General features: G+C 39.4%; 1 protein-coding gene across 1 annotated transcript in view; it reads right to left on the minus strand.

The window, feature by feature from the left end:
• Positions 1 to 20556, minus strand: part of ALDH9A1 (aldehyde dehydrogenase 9 family member A1) — a 29457-nt gene that overhangs the window by 4026 nt on the left and 4875 nt on the right. Inside the window, exons 3-9 of the mRNA XM_059054391.2 lie at positions 14350 to 14479; positions 13461 to 13595; positions 11776 to 11972; positions 10980 to 11120; positions 5959 to 6147; positions 5640 to 5727; positions 1876 to 2017 (exon numbers count right to left, since the gene is read on the minus strand). Of these exons, the coding sequence (XP_058910374.1) occupies positions 1876 to 2017; positions 5640 to 5727; positions 5959 to 6147; positions 10980 to 11120; positions 11776 to 11972; positions 13461 to 13595; positions 14350 to 14479 (1022 nt within the window). The remainder of the gene's footprint in view (positions 1 to 1875; positions 2018 to 5639; positions 5728 to 5958; positions 6148 to 10979; positions 11121 to 11775; positions 11973 to 13460; positions 13596 to 14349; positions 14480 to 20556) is intronic.

The following is a 20556-nucleotide window of genomic DNA, read 5'->3' on the forward strand; positions in this document are numbered from 1 at the left end:
AACAATGAGAGGCCTGCATACTGCAAAAATAAAAAAAGCAGCTCCTGGGACTTTCCTGGTGGTGCAGTGGTTAAGACTCCATGCTCCCAATGCAGGGGCCCTGGGTTCGATCCCTGGTCAGGAAACTAGATCCCACATGCATGCTACAACTAAGAGTTCACATGCCACAACTAAAGAGCACACATGCGCAACTGAGACCCGGCACAACCAAATAAATAAATAAATAAATATTTTAAAATATACATATATATACAAGAAAAAAAAAAGCAGCTCCTGGGAATTCCTTGGTGGTCCAGTGGTTAAGACTCTGTGCTTTCACTGCCAAGGGCCTGGGTTCAATCCCTGGTCAGGGAACTAAGATCCCATAAGCTGTGAAGCACAGCCCCCCAAAAAACAAAGCAAAACAAAATAAAACAAACAAACAAACAAAAGCAGCTCCTCAGAGAGGACTTTTAGGGTAGTGAAACTACTCTGTATGATATTACAACAGTGAGTACAAGTTATTATACATTTGTCCAAACCCACAGAACGCACACCAAGAGTGAACCCTAATGTGGACTATAGTCTTTGGGTGATAAAGATGTGTTCATGTAGCATCATCAGTTCTAACAACTGTTCCACTCTGGTGGGGGATGTGGATCATGGGGGAGACTATGCATGTGTGGGGCAGGGGTAGCTGGGAAATCTCTGTACTTGCACTCAGTTTTGCAGTGAACCTAAAAGTGCTCTTAAAAATAAAGTCTATTTTGGGCTTCCCTGGTGGCGCAGTGGTTGAGAATCTGCCTGCTAACGCAGGGGACATGGGTTCAAGCCCTGGTCTGGGAAGATCCTACATGCCAAGGAGCAACTGGGCCCATGAGCCACAACTACTGAGCCTGCGCATCTGGAGCCTGTGCTCTGCAACAAGAGAGGCCGTGACAGTGAGAGGCCTGCACACCACGATGAAGAGTGGCGCCCGCTTGCCACAACTCAAGAAAGCCCTCGCACACAAATGAAGACCCAACACAGCCAAAATATAAATTAATTAATTAATTAATTTAAAAAATAATAATAAAGTCTATTTTTTTTTTTTTTAAAGTAGCTCCTCACTTTTTTCTTCAGAACTCAAAAAGAAGCTATTACATCAGGTCCTCAAGGGAGACTTGGGTCTTCCATCCCACGTTCCTGACCACAAAACTACAAAAAATAATAACCTTGTATATTAGTAAAGAAACAGCATAATCCCAAGTGTAAACAGTCTTAGAAAACTGCCTACTACTGCCAAAGACTAATCAGAAACAAGCAATCTGCAAGAATTTTCCAAGAAATTTTTCTCTGAAATCACTTTTTGTTTTTCTTATAGTAGTTAAAGTTTATGTACAAAGATATTAATCCCAACATTACTTACAATAGTTAAAATTGGAAATAGCACCCTAAATACACAACAACAGAAAAAAGGCCCACATGTGTTACAATGCATTCCAATTTAGGGACTACTATAAAGCTAAAAATCATGGCTTTGAAGAATACTGCCCAGTATTTATATGCTTACGGATTTCTAAATTCTTTGACATACATGTTTTTAATAGGCACCTGATGCTTTATATAGATCAGAAACTTAAATATTTATTAAATGTATGAATGAAAAAAGGACAGAACTTTCATCAATAAAGCTAATAGCTTAATTTAAACTCAACACTAGGGTTCTCTGGCTATTCAGGGCTAACTGTGAAATGCTACTTTGCCATCTTTTGACTTTAGCTGAAGCAAACAGAAAGTGCTGATGAAAATGCAGTGAGGGCAAACTCCAGTGAGGGAATAAGATCAATTAGATATCTAAGAAGACACTGCAGCCCCATTTCTTCAAAGCCATTTGAGGTGTCCTTCCCCACCTACCTGGTGAAGACACCAGCTGCTAGTCCAAAAGTGGTATCATTGGCTCTTTCCAGAACCTCAGCTTCAGTGTCAAATGATAAAATGGACATAACCGGTCCAAAAATCTCTTCTTTCACACAGGTCATGTCATCTCTACAATTAGCTGCAAACATTATTAAAAAATTAAACATCAGCAAAGGAATGATTATTTCTGGCACGTTAAAATTTCCTGTTCATAGTAAACAGTGAATACACGGCTTTACAGAAATTTCAATGTGACACTTTCAGTGTGAATATAAATCCGAGCATCCTTTCTGAATGACGATTTAACACTATGTATTAAGGAGCCATGGCCTCTGTGTTCATTCTAAATCTACTTCTTTGAATTCATCATAAGGAAATAGCTAATGAGGTGGACAAGGATGTACATACAAGGACTTCCATCACAACATTCCTGTAACAGTCAAAACTAGAAGCAACAAACTATACATCCAAAATAGATGGGATGATCACGTGAATGGTACACAACCCAATGATGAACTTCTATGAAGCCTCAAAAAGTAATAATGTTTTGGAGATTTCCCTGCTGGTCCAGTGTTAAGAATCCGCCTTACAATGCACAGGATGTGGGTTCGATCCCTGGTTGCAGAGCTAAGATCCCACATGCCGCAGGGCAGCTAAGCCTGCGCTCCACAACTAGAGAGCCCATGCGACCCAACTACTGAGCCTGCGTGCACTGGAGCCCGCATGCTACAACTACAGAAGCCCGCGTGCCACAACTAAAGAAACCCGTGCACAACAGAGACTCAGCGCAGCCAAAATACAAAAAATACAAAAAACAAAAAAACGGGGTGTGTGTGTGTATAGAATGCACTCCAAATGAATTAAAATGATTACTAAAAAAAAAGTAATGTTTGTGAAGAAAATTTAATAAGTAAATGCTCATGATTAACACTCAGTGAAAAAGATACAAACTGTATATATCCTCCCAATTGTTAAAATGTTAAACATGACTAACATTTTATATATTTGTTCACATTTTCTTAATGACTGATATGATTAGAACGAGAAACAATATTTTTAAAAAAGAAAATGCAATGTAAAAATAATAACTTAGGAATAACTGAAGGAATGTTCATTTTATATGAAAAGGTACTTAAGTTTTTAAGTGGCTAATTCCCTAAAAAGATTAAATTCACACTTGACATTTTAAAATATGCATATGTCTAAAGAAGCTCATATATTTAGATCTGAAATACTGAACCCCACTGATCCTCAAGACAGTGGTGCTGGGCTTCCCTGGTGGCACAGTGGTTGAGAGTCTGCCTGCCGATGCAGGGGATATGGGTTCGTGCCCCGGTCTGTGAAGATCCCACATGCTGCGGAGCGGCTGGGCCCTCTGGCTGAAGAACAGCTCACCTCAATGCTGGCAACCACACATGGAGTGAGATAACGTTGTTTGTAAGGTTGTGTGATACATGTAAACAATGTGGAGGCAGAAAAACAGCTTGAGAACCCTACTTTAAACACCAGCTTTACACTAGCCAAAGCTAAAAACCAACTTCTCACATATCTACAAAGAGGAGGACTCTAAAATCTCACAAGAGATGAATCACAGCTTGTGCATACAAAGTAAGAACAGCACTCTGGTCGTCTGTATGTTACACTGTACTCTGGGGACACCTAAACTATCTTCAAAGGTACATTAAATAATTTTAGGTTGTATTTAAGGATAGTTTATTATAATCTAAATCTTTGAAAATTACTAATCCACATACAATTTTTAGGGAAACTGTTAGCCAGAACATTAAATTACTCAAGACAATTCATTTCCCAACAGTCCCAGAATACAGTTTGTCTTACACAGGTTGATTAACACAGTATGGCTCTGTGTGCAATGCATTCTATATTGGAGAGTCAAAAGAGATGAGGGGATAAAGCGGCAGTTGATGTTATGAGAAAAGAAAAGGTTCCTGCCCCACACATAACACTCATTATACTTTAGCCCCAAATCTCAAGTAAATGAATCTAAAGATTGAGGTTCTGGAGTCATTCTCAAACTTTAACATGCGTAAAAATGAACTGAGGACTTATTAACATGCAGATCTCAAGGTCCTGGGCCCTGAAAGTGACATTTGGGGGTGTAGGGCAGGGACCAGAAATCTGCATTTTTAACAGTTTTCCAAGTGATAATGACACTGTAGATGACAAACAAGGCTTTCAGAATCACTAGAATGAAGTTAAAGTAGTTAGCTCCCTGTCCTTTGCATAGGTTCACAGTTTGTTTAAAAATATTTTTTTCCTAATTGTAAAATACATGTTCTCTGTAGAAAATCTGTAATATTCAGAAATGCACAAAGTATAATAAAAAATCTCCTTTAATCCCAGCATCTAGAGAAATCCACTATCAATATTATGATGCAGACTTCCCTGGTGGCACAATGGTTAAGAATCTGCCTGCCAATGCAGGGGACATGAGTTCGAGCCCTGGTCTGGGAAGATCCCACAGGCCACGGAGCAACTAAGCCCATCCGCCACAACTACTGAGCCTGTGCTCTAGAGCCCATGAGCCACAACTACTGAGCCCCCGTGCCACAACTACTGAAGCCCGTGCACCTAGAGCCCATGCTCCACAACAAGAGAAGCCACTGCAATGAGAAGCCCAGGCACCACAATGAAGAGTATCCCCCACTCACCACAACTAAAGAAAGCCCATGTGCAGCAACGAAGACCCAACACAGCCAAAAATAAATAAATAAAATACATTTATTTTTTTAAAAAAACAAAATAAACCCTGATTCCTTAAAAAAAATATGATGCATATTCTCTGTTCCTTTTTCCCATGCACATAGTTGATTTTTAATAGATTTGGGATAATACCATATACACGACTGTTTAACCTGCATTTTCTATGTAAAAACATATAGTAAGTTTTTCCTCTTCCTTAATAGCTACAAGCTAATCCATGGCATGGATGCTAAATTCACAGCCTTTAAACCTCAGCGGATCTTTAGCTTTTTAGCAAGACCTAAAAGGTTAAACTGCACCAAATATCAAGTGTTGAAAAGTGACACCACTATCAACCTCAGGGACAAAAATCAGCTGAATCTATCTTCAGGATAAGGTGTAAGGAATTATACAACATAATTCCAACTATATATAGTTTTTTAAAGCCAAGGAAACTAGCAATATTTTTATAGGAGATACTAACATACAATATAAAATGACAGAGAAAACTAAATGACAACAACAACTTCTAGAACAGTGTCACCCCCAGTAGAAGAGAAGGAGATGGGTGTGAGGACAGTAGGATGACCACATACTTGACTGTCCAAACCAGGAGATTTTTCAGATTGAAAGGAAGTGTTAAAATTATTATATCATATAATTTTTGAAAATATTAATATATTGTCCAACAAATTGGTTTTATTATATTGATGACCTAAAGTTCAAAGAAAAGCACATTCTTTACCAACTTTCTTGAGCAAAGAAATTCATTACTGAATTTTTAACAAACATGCCCTTTCATTTTTTTGGAGTGCCTTGATTCTAGAACAACAGCTATACACCCAGTTAAGTCCCAGGTAATTGATATCATTGTCCAAGAAAAGGAGGGCACACGTGAGGCTTCCAAGGTAAGGGAGAACTTCTACTCCTTAAATCTGAGTAGCAGGGACACACAGTTTGCCAACCCTTGCCTTATACCATATACACAGTTTATAAATATTCTTGTCTATCTGACATTTAATTCAAACTGTTTAAAAGCAAACAAGAAGAGGACATACTTAACACACAAGGTCTCATGTAATACCCATCCTTTAATTTGGGATCTTCAGGTACGTAGAGGTCTCCACCACATAATACTTTAGCACCCTGCCAAAAAAGAAAAAGAACACATATTTTATGTTAAGCATAAAACCCCAGTATGCATTCCCGAAATGCCACTTGTGTCCTGAACAAATGCATACTTAGTCACTCCACTGCAAGTACAACGCAGAATACAGCTCCCAAATGGATATGACCATAGGAAAGAAGCACAGAGCAAGTAACCTAGGAGTAACTACCCCTCCCCCTCCTCTCATCTCACCTCCACTTGTTTCTCACCTGCTCCTTTGCCACTTTAACAAACCCAAGGACTCGCTCCAGATGTGGTCGGTTGATCAGGGGACCCATCCTTGTATCTTCCAGAAGGGGATCTCCAATTTTTATCCTTTGGGTCTGTTTCACTACTTCTTCTGAAAACTGATCAAAAATTTCCTTTTGCACAAATACCCTTGTACCATTACAACAAACCTAAAGGACAGACACATAAAAATTTATATGTAGATGAGGGGGAAAAAAGGAAAAGGAAAAAAAGTCCAACAGCTTTAAATTTAAAAGAGACAATATACTTTCTTTAAAGGTTAGTTCCATTTCTAAAAATCATCACCATACTGAATAGGATCACACATGTAATTGTGGACATACTACCCCACACACAAACTCTCTGCCCTTTGAGATAAAAGTTATGCCTTTGTTTTTGTATAAATTTCCTTAAAGCAATTAATAGATCCATATGACCCATAGGACTTCTCCTACTTCCTCATCTCAGATGCTCAATTTGGCTGTATATTTTGAGAGCAGGAGGTAAGAGTGGAAGGGACTGAAGAGTAAAAATAGATCAAGAAATGAGGCCTTGAGTCTAATAAAAACCTAGGGTGGTTCAGAGTCAATGTTTGTCTCTAAAAACACAAGTAATGGGACTTCCCTGGTGGTGCAGTGGTTAAGAATCCTCCTGCCAATGCAGAGGACACAGGTTCGATCCCTGGTCCGGGAAGATCCCACATGCCGCAGAGCAACTAAGCCCATGCATCACAACTAGTGAGCCAGCAAGCCACAACTACTGAGCCTGCGTGCCACAGCTACTGAAGCCCATGCACCTAGAGCCCGTGCTCCACAACAAGAGAAGCCACCACAATGAGAAGCCCACACAGCGCTACAAAGAGTAGCCCCTGCTCGCCGCAACTAGAGAAAGCCCACATGCAGTGCCAAAGACCCAACGCAACCAAAATTTAAAAAAACACACACACACAAGTAATGACTATTTAGACCCTCCCACAGACATGAACATAAATACTACTCAAATGCTATCAGAACAGTAGAACAGAAAAGAAAGTCCAAAAATAGATCCAAGTACTCAAGGAAATTTAGTTTATGATAAAGGTGGAATCTAAAACCACTAGTAAAGATGAATTAATAACAAATGGTTCCACTGGTTAGCATGTGGAAAATAAGATACAATCTCATACTGTACACAGGAGTAAACCCCAAATGTATAAGGAATCTAAATATAGAATAAAAAAACCAATTACCAAGAGAAAATATGGGTGAATTCTTCTATAACTTAGGTGCAGGAAAAGGTTTTCTAACTAGTACTCAAAATCTAGATGCAATGAAAAAATGATAAATTTGACTACATAAAATTAATAATCTTTTGCATGGCTAAAACATCCTAAACAAAGCCAAGACAACAAACTGGAAGAAAACATTTACAACGTACATCACAGATAAAGGGTACTATCACCAATATTTAAATAACTTATAAAAACTGAGGGAAAATCAAAACTAATAGTATAACACACCAAAAAAAGTGAACTTGGGAATTCCCTGGCAGCCCAGTGGTTAGGACTTGGTGCTTTCACTGCCAAGGGCCCGGGTTTGATCCCTGGTTGGGGAACTAAGATCCTGCAAGCGTTGCACCACCGCCAAAAAGAAAAAAAGTGAACTTCACTATGTGTGAATAAGAAAAAAGTCTCTACAAAAAGAATTGAAGGAAATGACTAGATGTTCAATATAAAATTGGATAAAAGTTATACACAATTCACACAGACACACATATAAATGGTGCTTAAGCCTAGGAAAGATGTTCAATCTCACTCATAATTAGAGAATTGAAATTAAAACTACAATGAAGTATCACCTCTTATCTCGTGAGGAAATAGGCACACATATATTGTTGGTAGAAATGCAAGTTGGTCCAACCCATTTGGAGGGGAATATGGCACTATCTTATATATGCACTCAACATCACTAATCGTAAGGGAAATATAAATAAAAACCTACAGTGAGATACTACTTCACATCTGCTCTGATGGCTGAGACCAAAAAAACCAGAAAATAACAAGTACTAGCAAGGATGTGGAGAAATTAGAGCCTTTGTGCATTGTTGGTGAGAATGTAAAATGGTACAGCTGCTGCAGAAAACAGTATGGCAATTCCTTGAAACATTAAACACAGAATTACTATATGATCTAGAAATTCCACTTCTGGGTATATACCCAAAAGAAGTGAAAGAGGGGACTTGAATAGATATTTGTATATCAATGTTCATAGCAGTACTAGTCACAATAGCTAAAGGTAGCAATAACCTAAATGTCCACCAGTAGATGAATGGATAAAGAAAATGTGGCATACATATACAACGGGATACTATGCAATCTTGAAAAGGAAGAAAAATCTGACACATGCTACAACACAGTTAAGTGAAATAAGCCAGACACAAAAGGACTAATACTGTTTGATTCCACTTATATGAGATACCTAGAATAGTCAAATCCATATAGATAGAAAGTAGAATAGTGGTTACCAGGGAGGGACTGGGAAGAAAAGGATATATGAAGTCATTGTTTAATGTGTAGAGTTTCAGTCCTGTAAGATGAAAAGAGTTCTAGAAGTGGATGCTGGTGATGGCTGCATAACAATGTGAATGCACTTAATGCCACTGGACTGTACACTCAAAAATGATTAACACGGTCAATTTTATATTATATATATTTTACCACAAAAAAATAGGCACAAAAAATTACATATACATTTCCCACTTCTAGGAATTTACTCTGAAAATATATCTCCAACAATATGAACACACACGTGCACGAGGTTATTCACTGCAGAACTGTTTGTAATCACAAAATACTGGAAACTAAATGCCAATCCAAAAGAGGTAGTTGAAAAAACTAACAGCTTTACAAGGAATTCTACTACACAGCTATAAAGAAGAAAGAAGATTTCTATGAAATGAAGTGATTTCCAGGTGAAAAAAGCAAAAAGCAAAATAGTAATTCTAATATGCTATCTTTTGTGTTGAGGAAAGAAGAGAAAATAAGAAATATTCAAGTACCTGGTCATTTGTGTAAAAAGAAATAGGAAGAAAAAATGAGAAACAGATTTGGCTGGATAGGGATGGATTGGAAGGAGGGAATGGGAGTGGGTAGAAAGGATAGGAGGAGTGCCATTTCTGTTTGCTTTTTTGGTAAAATTCTGACATTTAGAACCATGTTAGTATTTCGCCTAAAGCAAGGATGGGTGAAAATAAACCCCAAATGAAATACAAACAGAAACGAATAAACTCATTATTTAAAATGAGTATCATAACCATACTGAAGAGGGTGGTGAAGGAAGAACTGACTCATTAACTTCTGAACACAGAATTTTAACTGTACCCCAGGCTAAAGACAAAAAGAGCTGTAAAAAAATAATGTTGCACTCTAGTGAGAAGGCTTATTTTTCACAGTAGTGTACTTTCACAAATCTGAAACTATTATAAATATATTCTAGGATGGAGTAATTACATATATTGTGAGTAATGGAAGCTAATGTCTCACTGTCAGAGAAGGAAATTATAAATATGAAAGGGAGGAGGCTAAAATAAACCTTGCAATTATTGGAATGATTGGAAATATCTGTATAAACTTATAGTTATTAATATAGATGGATACATAAATAGATGTGTGTGTGCATACATACACATATGCCAAATATATATTTCCTGGCTCTGGCATCTGGGAAGACATAGGAGCAATGATACTCCAGTAGAAACAAGTACACCTGGCACCCAGATCTTGGTTTCTAAATACCATTTACCACTAAATGGAACCAAGCCTCCTTAGAGAAACGGCTCATTACAAAGCTCCACCAGAGAAAGCACAAGATGTGTCTAGAACACCTTGCTGTACCAGGAAGTAAAGAAGTGCCCAAAGAGTAATGAGAACATATCAAAAAGTCACAGAAAGAGGCTCCCACTATCTGAATCTGCAATTATTTGAGCATCAAAATAAATAATACTAGTAATGGGCTAGAACTTGCAGAATGAGATAAGAATCCATGGGTCCATGCTGATATAATGAATGAAAAACAAACTAGGGAAAAAAAGTTCTTTCTTGTAATAGACAGTGAACTATATAAATGCAGAAGGAGTAACAGAATTGGAAATACACCACTTGGTGACCACCAGAAAAAAATGTTTCCAGCAAACATCAACAAAGGGTGCTAACACTAGTAGGTCAAAGTTTGATAAGGAACAAGATAGTCTCACTTTATCTCCTACAATATACTTATTAACCACAAAGGAAAAAACAGTAACTTTACAGTAAAGACACACCTTAAGCAAGTGATCAAAGTCAGCAACACCAGACTGTGAAATATAAAACATCATTTTTGTGGTGTTTTGTCAAAAATGCATAACCTGAATCCAATTTAATAAAAAACAAACAAACAAAACCTAGACAGACCCAAAATGAGGGACATTCCACAAAATAAATGGCCTGTATTCTTCAAAAATGTCAAGGTCCTGAAAGATAAGAATGACTTTAAAACTGTTCCAGATTAAGTGAGATTAAAGAAACACAACAAGTAAATGCAAAAAAAAAAATTGTTTCTAAAAGGACATGAGTCAAACAAATGGAGAAATCTGAATAAGGGCTATAGATTGAGTAATAGTACTACATTAATATCAAGTTATATATTTTACTAATTATTTTATGCTTATTTAAGAGAATGTACTTGTTTATAGGAAATACACACAGGAATGTAGAGAGGTTAGGGATTTTCTGTCTGCAACTTTCAAACAGATCAGAAAAAAACAGTAATAATATGCATATGTAGGTATAGACATACCAACAGAATGGTAAATGTGATAAAATGTTAACACTGAGGGACCTGGTTCAAAGACAGACTGGAATTCTTTGTACTATTTGTGCAACTTTCCTGTAAGTCTGAAATTATTTCAAAATAACAAGCTTTAAAACACACTGTGAGATGAAGGGGGGGAAATTCCCGTTAAACCTCTTCCAGGGTCAGGTACACACCTCGCCTTGCGTGAGGAAGTTGGCCATCAGAGCCCCCTTCACAGCATTCTTCATATCACAGTCTGAGAAGATGATCAGTGGAGACTTGCCTCCAAGTTCCAAGGTAACAGGTTTAATTCCTTTAGCTGACATCTCCATGATCTTACAGAACAAGAACAAAAGTCTAACACCAATGAGATTACATGCTACGTTAACAAGATCCTGACCCTCCAAAGTCATCTTGAACTATGCATGACCTGCAGCCTTGTTCTCAGTATACTTTGTCCTCTGTCTACTTGAAATATTCTTTCCCAGAACACTGAAGAGAGTCCACAGAATTGCACTTGATAGTCTGAATAAGGAGTTCATTTTAAAAATACTGTCAATTCCCCTGACTGTCATGGGCAGAAACTCTTTTGTATTACTGTTACTATGTTCAAGGCGGACAGAGTTCAGAGCACAAACTAAGGTCAAAACAATGAATCTGAAATAAACTGAGAAAATACCCTTTCTTCTGAGGTGGCTGCTACAGATGAGGTAAGTCACCAAATACAAGTGGCAGTTCAGGGCCTGCCCTCTCAGACACAGGCAGGACATGACTCCCATCCCCAATGAGCCTAACACCAGTGGGCTGTTCTAATTATCCTTCATACTTGTAAAGTACATTTCAGACCTCTGCCCAATAATACCTACAGCCTCCCTGCCAATACAAGCTGGGTAAAATCAGAGGATAAGCCTCCAACATATATTCTGGGGAGGCTTGACACAGCCGGATCTACATGCCATTTATGTTCTCCTGTACTGGTCTTGTCTTCACCTTTGAGCCAGTGGGCACACTTCCAGTGAAGGAGACTTTGGCCACATCGCGATGCTGACACAGAAACTGGCCTGTGGCAGCCCCTCCCTGCACCACGTTGAAGAGCCCAGGAGGCACACCGGCCTCAGTATAGACTTCAGCCAGCAGCAGTGTGGACACAGGTGTGAAGGGAGAAGGTTTAAAGACCATGGCGTTACCTACATTATCGAGACACAAACACAGGAAGACTTTTAAGACTGAGGATCCTTTGAAGACAGGACAAGAAGACACATCAAGAACAACTCCAGGGCTTCCCTTGTGGCGCAGTGGTTGAGAACCCGCCTGCCGATGCAGGGGACACGGGTTCATGCCCTGGTCCAGGAAGATCCCACATGCCGAGGAGCGGCTGGGCCCGTGAGCCATGGCCGCTGAGCCTGAGCGTCCGGAGCCTGTGCTCCACAACGGGAGAGGCCACAACAGTGAGAGGCCCGCGTATCACAAAACAAACAAACAAAAAAACCCTCCAATTGTTTCCTTTTAAAAAAATTTTATTTATTTATTTATTTATTTATTTATTTTTGGCTGTGTTGGGTCTTCGTTGCTGCATGCAGGCTTTCTCTAGTTGCAGTGAGCAGGGGCTACTCTTTGTTGTGGTGTGCAGGCTTCTCTTGTTGCGGAGCATGGGCTCTAGGCGCACAGGTTCAGTAGCTGTGGCACATGGTCTTAGTTGCTCTGTGGCCTGTGGGATCTTCCCGAACCAGAACTCAAACTCATGTCCACCCTGCATTGGCAGCTGGATTCTTAACCACTGCACCACCAGGGAAGCCCCTCCAATTGTTTCCTATTCCCCATCAAATGCTAGGTCAAAAGTGTTATTAATAAGTAAATATATCTTGCTCTTCCCACTTTGGTTTCTCTCATTTAACAGACCCCAAGCCACACACTTGCAGTGTCTCAGCCAATAATACCTTACACTTGCATATCTAGGCTTTTTTGCATATATTAATCTCATTTAACATTTGCAACAGTAGTAAGAAGTAGGTATGATCGACCCATTTTGTAAGAGTTGAAACTGAAGACCAGAAAGGTTAATTAATTTGATGCAAGTACCCAAAGCTAGTAACTTAATTCTATTTCTCCTCTATCACAGAGAAATGTGCAAAAAGAACGTGAAGCAGCAAAAAAAAAAAAGAGCTGCATTTCAATAGTGTCCTAATAGTAAAGCTTTTTTAACCTGACAGTTTTTCTAAGGTACAATGTCTTCTTTTCTGACAGATTCTTCTCTTTAAATAGCGCGAGAAAACTTTTTGTTAATCAGCCAAAGCTTCTGCGATGGAAGCCTTGTTTATCACTTCTCTTAAGACACAAATGAAGGAGGAAGTTTATCTTCTGCTTCCTAAATGAAGTCAAAACTCCTAAGTGCTACCTCCTACACAGAAAATCATGCGCAGAATTCTTGACCATAAAGGAAGAGAACTTACAAGTGGCACAAATCTAATTCATTTGACAGTTTAAAAAAAAAAGACCTCCAAGACCAAAATTAACTTTCTTCCTACCCATAAACAAAAATAAATTAAATAAAAATGGAAATAATGTAGACACGATCTGTGTGTATAACCTCAAAGTTCCCTAAGGGGTAGGGCAGGGGTGAAACCGTGTCCTGGGAGAAAGGGTGGCTCACAGGTAGAGGAATAATTCATTCTTACCACAAGCCAGAGCTGGAGCCGACTTCCAGCAGGCGATCTGAAAGGGGTAGTTCCATGCTCCTATTCCGACACACACCCCTAGTGGTTCCCTTCTGGTGTAACCAAAGGATCCACCGGGGAGCTGGATGTGTTCGCCTAAGGGAAAAAAGAGGGTAGAGAAGAGTGCAGTACCGCTTGTCCCAAGACTCCACCAGCACCTGGACTCACTCTGGACTTGTCAGACCAGCCCCCTCCCAGGCCCCAGCCACTGGGCTCACCCCACCTCTGTTCTTTTGTTCATTCTAGTCATTCTTAAACTGCTTCTGCATGTTCTCTTCACATAAATAGTCCTTTCTATCCTTCAAAACCATGTTCATTCAACTCACTATAACCCTCTAAAAATTAACCAAGCATCCACTACATAACTTAGATGAAATGAAACAGAAATGGGGAAAGACTCAGCAGCTGAAGAGTCTGAGGACGCTGAAACCTCAGACTTCTGGCTCCCCACAGCCCTCATGGGCCCTGATAAACCAGCTGACATGTAAATTGATGTACACTTCCTAGACAAAGAAATTTTTTTGCTAAGTAGGTAAATAAATATGATGTACTTACTGACTCTTGCAAGAACTGGTTTTTCCACAACCTGTTCTACAGCTCAGGTATGAGGCTAGGTGTTTCATATACATCATCTCATTTAATCCTTATAATAACCAAGAAGATAGAGATTACAATCTCCAGTTTAAATAAAGAAAGATAAAGTAGTTCTCAGTGTCACTGAAGTAGAGAGTAATATGCCCAGGATTTTAACCCAGGCCTGTGTTAATTCCAAAATCTGTACCCTGCCTCCCCAGGCTCTGCTCTCCTGCCTCCTTGTCAGCTGGTCACAGAAGGCTAGGTGAGGGCTTACCGGCCATGGATCCTGCTAAGCCTGCATAGTACTCCAGGCACTGCCAGGAAGTGTCAACATCCCAGCGGGCCTCAAAGATGGACTTGCCATTGTTGATGGTCTCCACAGTGGCAATTTCATCCTTCCGATCCTTTGGGTGAAACAGAAGACCAGATTTAAGACAAATTACCATATACCTCAACACATTCAACAGTCAAACCAGAATACATTGCCCAACTTTTTAAAATAGAAACAGCTTTCACTTTCAATGAAAACAGAAGGAATGGCAGTGTGACATTTGGAAGAGAAATAAAACTTATTGCTAAACAATACCGTTCTCCCCATCAAGTAACTGTCACAGACACAAGACCAACACCTCATTTCAAGATCAATTAGAAAAGGAATGTTTTGAGAAATATTATGTATGTACATCTGTGTAAATATGTATAGATACATGTGCATGTGTTTCCATGTACAGAGTAAGAGCAAACAGTCCTTAGGAAAACTGTACAAAATAGCCAAACACACAATCAACATTTAAAAGGTTATATACCCACAGCTTTAATTCACCCAAAGAAATGCAGTATGTTAAAATCATGAGATAATCACAAGACAATTATTTTCTAATGCTTAGTACTCATCATTTCTCTTTTCTAATACTGTTTCCAGATGTAGTTTATAAAACTTAGAGGTAAGATAGTCCAGGAATGAAGGAAAAAGTTTGGGAAATTAGACCTAAAAAGAAAAGCTAAATAATGCCCCTAAAGGAGATCAAAAAATTGAATATGTAAGAAACAGATATTTGCTATTATGGATCCAATTTAAAATAAACATTGTTGTCAAAATCTAAACATACATAAAAGATGAATCAAATAATTGACAAGAAGATGCATTCTCTTACTAAAACTGATAATCATTAAGGCTTACCAGAAGCAAAATGAAATAGCAACAGAAATTAACACAAGCATCTAATTAACACAAACTCTATCAAGATTGAGTACAAATCTCAGAAAAGATGGAAGGAGGAATATGAAAATCAGTATGAAATACATGAAAGGACAGTTTGATAATGATATTTGGACATGTTCTGTTTCTACATAGACCAGAGGTATAAAGTGCTTCGATTCATTCATTCCATATTTGTCGAATTCCAGACATGGCAGAGTAGAAGGACTTGAGCTCACCTCCTCTCATGAAAACACCAAAATCACAACTAACTACTGAATAACCATTGACAAAAAAGACTGGAACCTACCAAAAAAGATATCCTACATCCAAAGACAAAGAAGAAGCCACAATAAGATGGTAGGAGGGGGGGCATTCACAATCTAATCAAATCCCACATCCACCAGGTGGGAGACCCACAAACTGGAAAATAATTATATTGCAGAGGTTCTCTCAGAGGAGTGAGAGTTCTGAGCCCCATGTCAGGCTCCTCAGCCTGGAGGTCTGGCATCGGGAGGAGGAGCCCCCAGAGCACTTGGCTTTGAATACCAGCGGGGCTTGATTGCAGGAACTCCACAGGACTGGGAGAAATAGAAACTCCTCTCTTGGAGGGCCCATGCAAGGTCTCGTGTGCACCAGGACCCAGAGAAAAAGCCGAAACTTCATAGGAGCCTGGGCCAGACCTACCTGCTGGTCTTGGAAGGTCTCCTGGGGAGGCAGAGGGTGCCTGTGGCTCACTGTGGGGACAAGGACACTAGTGGCAGAGGTACTGGGGAGTGCTCATTGGCACGAACTCTCCTGGACGCCACCATTTTGACACCAAGACCTGGCCCCACCCAACAGCCTATAGGCTCCAGTGCTGGGATGCCTCAGGCCAAACAACCAACAGGGTGGGCACACAGCCCCACACATCAGCAGACAGGCTACCTAAAGTCTTCCTGAGCCCACAATGACCTCGAAACACACCCCTTGACATGGACCTGCCCACCAGAGGGACAAAGCCCAGATCCACCCACCAGTGGGCAGGCACCAGTCCCTCCCACCAGGAAGCCTGCACAAGCCTCTAGACCAGCCTCCTACATGAGGGGACAACACCAAAAGCAAGAGTAACTACAACCCTGAAGCCTGCAGCACAGAGACCACAAACACAGAAAGTTAGACAAAATGAGATGGGAGAGAAATATATTCCAGATGAAGGAACAGGATAAAAGCCCAGAACAACAACTAAGTGAAGTGAAAATAGTAACAAATGCAGAATGATTGCCTAAGAAAAAAAAGGATAGATCCAGTCTCTGCCTTCAAGGAGCTCACCTCAAGGAGTCTCACTTAGTGGGACTTCCCTGGTGGTCCAGTGGTTAAGATTTTGCCTTCCAATGCAGGGGGTGCGGGTTTGATCCCTGGTCAGGGAGCTAAGATCCCACATGCCTCACGGCCAAAAACCAAGAAAAAACAAAATCCAAAAACAAAAAACATAAAAAAGGAAGTTAGTAACTTCTAAATAAATTCTGCAATTACTGAATAGACATGTTCCTTCAGAAAGGATAATCTGTTTACATTCAACACAGTCTAAATTAAATTGCCTTTTTAAACCAGCAATTTACCCTCTCTTTCTCTGATTCTATACTCACCAAAATGACTTTTTAACAATTAACTTGTTTTCCAGTTACTGATACTGGAAAGAGGGTACCTAAGAGGACAACAAGCATCAGTTCTGATGTAACAGTTCTTTAACTAGGTGTAAGTTATTCCCCTTCTTGGATCTGTTGAGCATGATCAACGTGAAACACATTTTCAAAAGGCACAATCAACCGTAAGTGACTTAAACTACATTTCTAGAATGCAAGAGGGCAACTAGTCCCTAAAGAGGAAGCAGGGACCGGTTCACTAATCAGCATGAATACACTGATGAATCAGTATATTAAACTTCAAACACATGAAGAAATATTAAACTGGCAAAAGTGAAATGCTGTTGTCTTCCACATTAATACAAGAGTGGACAGACAGGAAGTCATCTGTGACTATCGCCAAAAAGCCTTGGAATAGTTACTAAGGAAGTTTTATTATTATTATTATTTTTTTTGGTAAACAATGGATAGGCAATTAGCTTTGAGGACTGTTTCAAGGTTTGAACTCAAAGAGAAAATTCAATTATTTATTGGCTGACCTTTTGAGATTTTTCTTGTCTTATTCCAGCATTCTCTACCCTCACAAAAAATGTTATTTCTAAAAAGCAATTATGAGGGACTTCCCTGGTGGTTCAGTGGTTAAGAATCTGCCTGCCAATGCAGGGGACACGGGTTCGAGCCCTGGTCCAGGAAGATCCCACATGCCGCAGAGCAACTAAGCCCATGAGTCACAACTACCGAGCCCACATGCCACAGCTACTGAAGCCTGCACACCTAGAGTCCCTGCTCTGCAACAAGAGAAGCCACCTCAATGAGAAGTCCATGCACTGCAACAAACAGTAGCCCCCGCTCGCCACACTAGAGAAAGCCCGTGCACAGCAACGAAGACTCAATGCAGCCAAAAATAAAATAAATAAAATAAAAAGCGATGATAAGATCTTTTAACATACCTTCAAGGATCATCAAAAAAAGTCCCTGACGAAAACTATCAAAGAGTCCAAGTAGATCTCTACTGATATCAGGGAAACAGTATTCGCTTACCCTCCCAGAATAAGGAGAGCAGAGGGAGAAGGGGAAAACAATACAAGTTTCCTGCCCCTACTAGGACAAGAGCCAACACAAAACAAAACTGTCCACCATGACAATGTACTGCTGTAACTATTTCTTGGGAAACATGTACTTCCTATCTACCCCTGTCATCCTCTCCACCACCCTGCTTCACATGTGATCTGACCAGGGGTCCTCTGGGATGAAAGAGAAGAAGCAAAGGGCAAGAGACTCACCTCTCTCCTTCACTTCAAACCCCCCAGCAAGCTCAGTGTTTAGCTTTTATAAGAGAACCACCTGAGCAAAGACATGCCCACTAAATCCTGACAAGCCTGAGCCCCTGCTTGCTTTAAGAGTCAGAGCTGAGCAAAGCAGTTGCTGAAGGCAAGTGCATAATCTATATACACAATCTTTTTATATGTAAATGTGTTATCATAGTTTTAAAACACATTTTCTCTCTCCCTTTAAAGCCAAATGATAGCTACTTTCATAAGAACACTCCAACTAAGAAATGATTGGGGCCTACCATTAAGATCTTTATAATCTGATAAAAAGCATCAAAAGATTCAAAGTGAAAAAGGAAACATAAGACCAATAATTATACCAAAAAACCATTCACTTCACTATGAGTCAATGGGCTTCCAGCTAAGGTGGAGTTACAGGGACCAGATTTAGCCTCCACCTTAAGCAACTGAAAAGACCAGGTAAAACACATGAAACAACAATTTTCAGACACTGGACAGACAGCTCAGGACAGTGATCCCTGAGAGAGGGAAACAAATGAGGTGAGCCCTACATGTATTCTTGCCTACTACCTGGAAAGAGTTCATCACAGAGTAGGGAGGATGAACTTAGGTGTGGCCCAACAGATACTCTGAGTTGAGGAAACAGGTTGGGAGTTCAGGGAGCACGTGATGGCTACAGTCTGCAGGGTGAGTACGGGACAGAAGAGAACTGCACAGAATCCTAGAGATCCCCCTTAAGTCTTCAACTGAGAACTGGTCAGTTGTGAGGACACTACCCAAGGCCAGGAAAAAAACTAACCAAGAAGGTGAATAAAATCCCCAAAACTCACACAGGGCCAGGAATAGTTCATGTTCCCACCAGCCACAGTGAGAAAAACCTCACTAATACACAGGGCATCAAGCTAGGTATTCAAGAGGGTATTCAGTAGTGGGGCAAAATTAGCTGCTCTGGTCATACCTAACAAAGCATAGAAGCAAGCCTTGCAAAGATCAAATTGATTCCAAGTAACTTCACTGTATCCCAGAACAAAGTTCATTAATATTTTTTAAAGTACAAGAATATTCGGCATCCAACAAAATACAATTCACAATGTCTACTGGTAATAAATTACCAGACATGCAAAATGTAGGAATGTTATATAACACCTAACCAGGAGGAAAAAAAACAAACAGCAGAAATAGAACCAGAATTGAGAGATGACAGAATTAGTAGACAGGGATATTAAATGTTATTATAACTATATTCCATGTGCTCAAGAAAGCAGAGGAAAACATGAGCATGTTAGGGAGCTATGTGGAACAACAACAAAAAAGACTCATTTTGAACTTCTAGAGATGAAAAATACACTGGATGGGATTAATAGCAGATTAGACACTATAGAAAAAAAGACAGATGAACTTTAGGCATAACAATGGAAGTTACCCAAAATAAAATACACAGAGGAAAAAAACTGGGGGAAAAATGAGCAGAGCATCAGTGAGCTGTAGAATAGTTTCAAGCAGCCCAACATATATGTAATTGGAGGCTCTGAAGAAGAGGAGATATAAAAGGCGGCAGAAAAAAAAATCTGAAGAAATAATAGCCAATATTTTTTCAAATTTAACTAAACTGTTAGTGTACAGATTCAAGATCAATAAACTCCAAACAAAAGAAAAATAAAGAAAACTGCATAAAAAGCCATGATTATGGCTTTTTTTTTTTTTTTAACATTGCACCCCAATGTTCCCTGAAGCACTATATACAATAGCCAGGTCATGGAAGCAACCTAAATGCCCATCGACAGATGGATGGATAAAGAAGATGTAGTACATATATACAGTGGAATATTCCTCAGCCATAAAAAGGAATGAAATTGGATCACTGTAGAGATGTGGAATGAAGTAAGTCAGAAAGAGAAAAATAAATATAATATATTAACACATATATGTGGAATCTAGAAAAATGGTACAGATGAACTGGTCTGCAAGGCAGAAATAGAGACACAGATGTAGAGAACAAACATACGGACACCAAGGGTGGAAAGCGGGGGGTGATGGAATGAACTGGGAGACTGGGATTGATATATATACACTAATATGTATAAAATAGATAACTAATAAGAACCTGCTGCATAAAAAAATAAAATTAAATTTTTAAAAAAGGGAAGATATAATGATATTGCTTAAAACTAGTGATAAGAAGTAAATCTTAAAAGCAGCCAAAGGGGGAAAAAACATTAAAAACAGAGGAACAAAAATAAGAATGACAGCAGACTTCTCTTCTGAAACAACACAAGCCAGACGACAGCGGTGCAACATCTTTAAAGTACTGAAAGAAAAAACTGTCAACCTAGAATTATCTACCTAGAATTCTTTTAAAAAGGAAA

The sequence above is a fragment of the Kogia breviceps genome, chromosome 1 (assembly GCF_026419965.1).
Source record: "Kogia breviceps isolate mKogBre1 chromosome 1, mKogBre1 haplotype 1, whole genome shotgun sequence".
NCBI lineage: Eukaryota > Metazoa > Chordata > Mammalia > Artiodactyla > Physeteridae > Kogia > Kogia breviceps.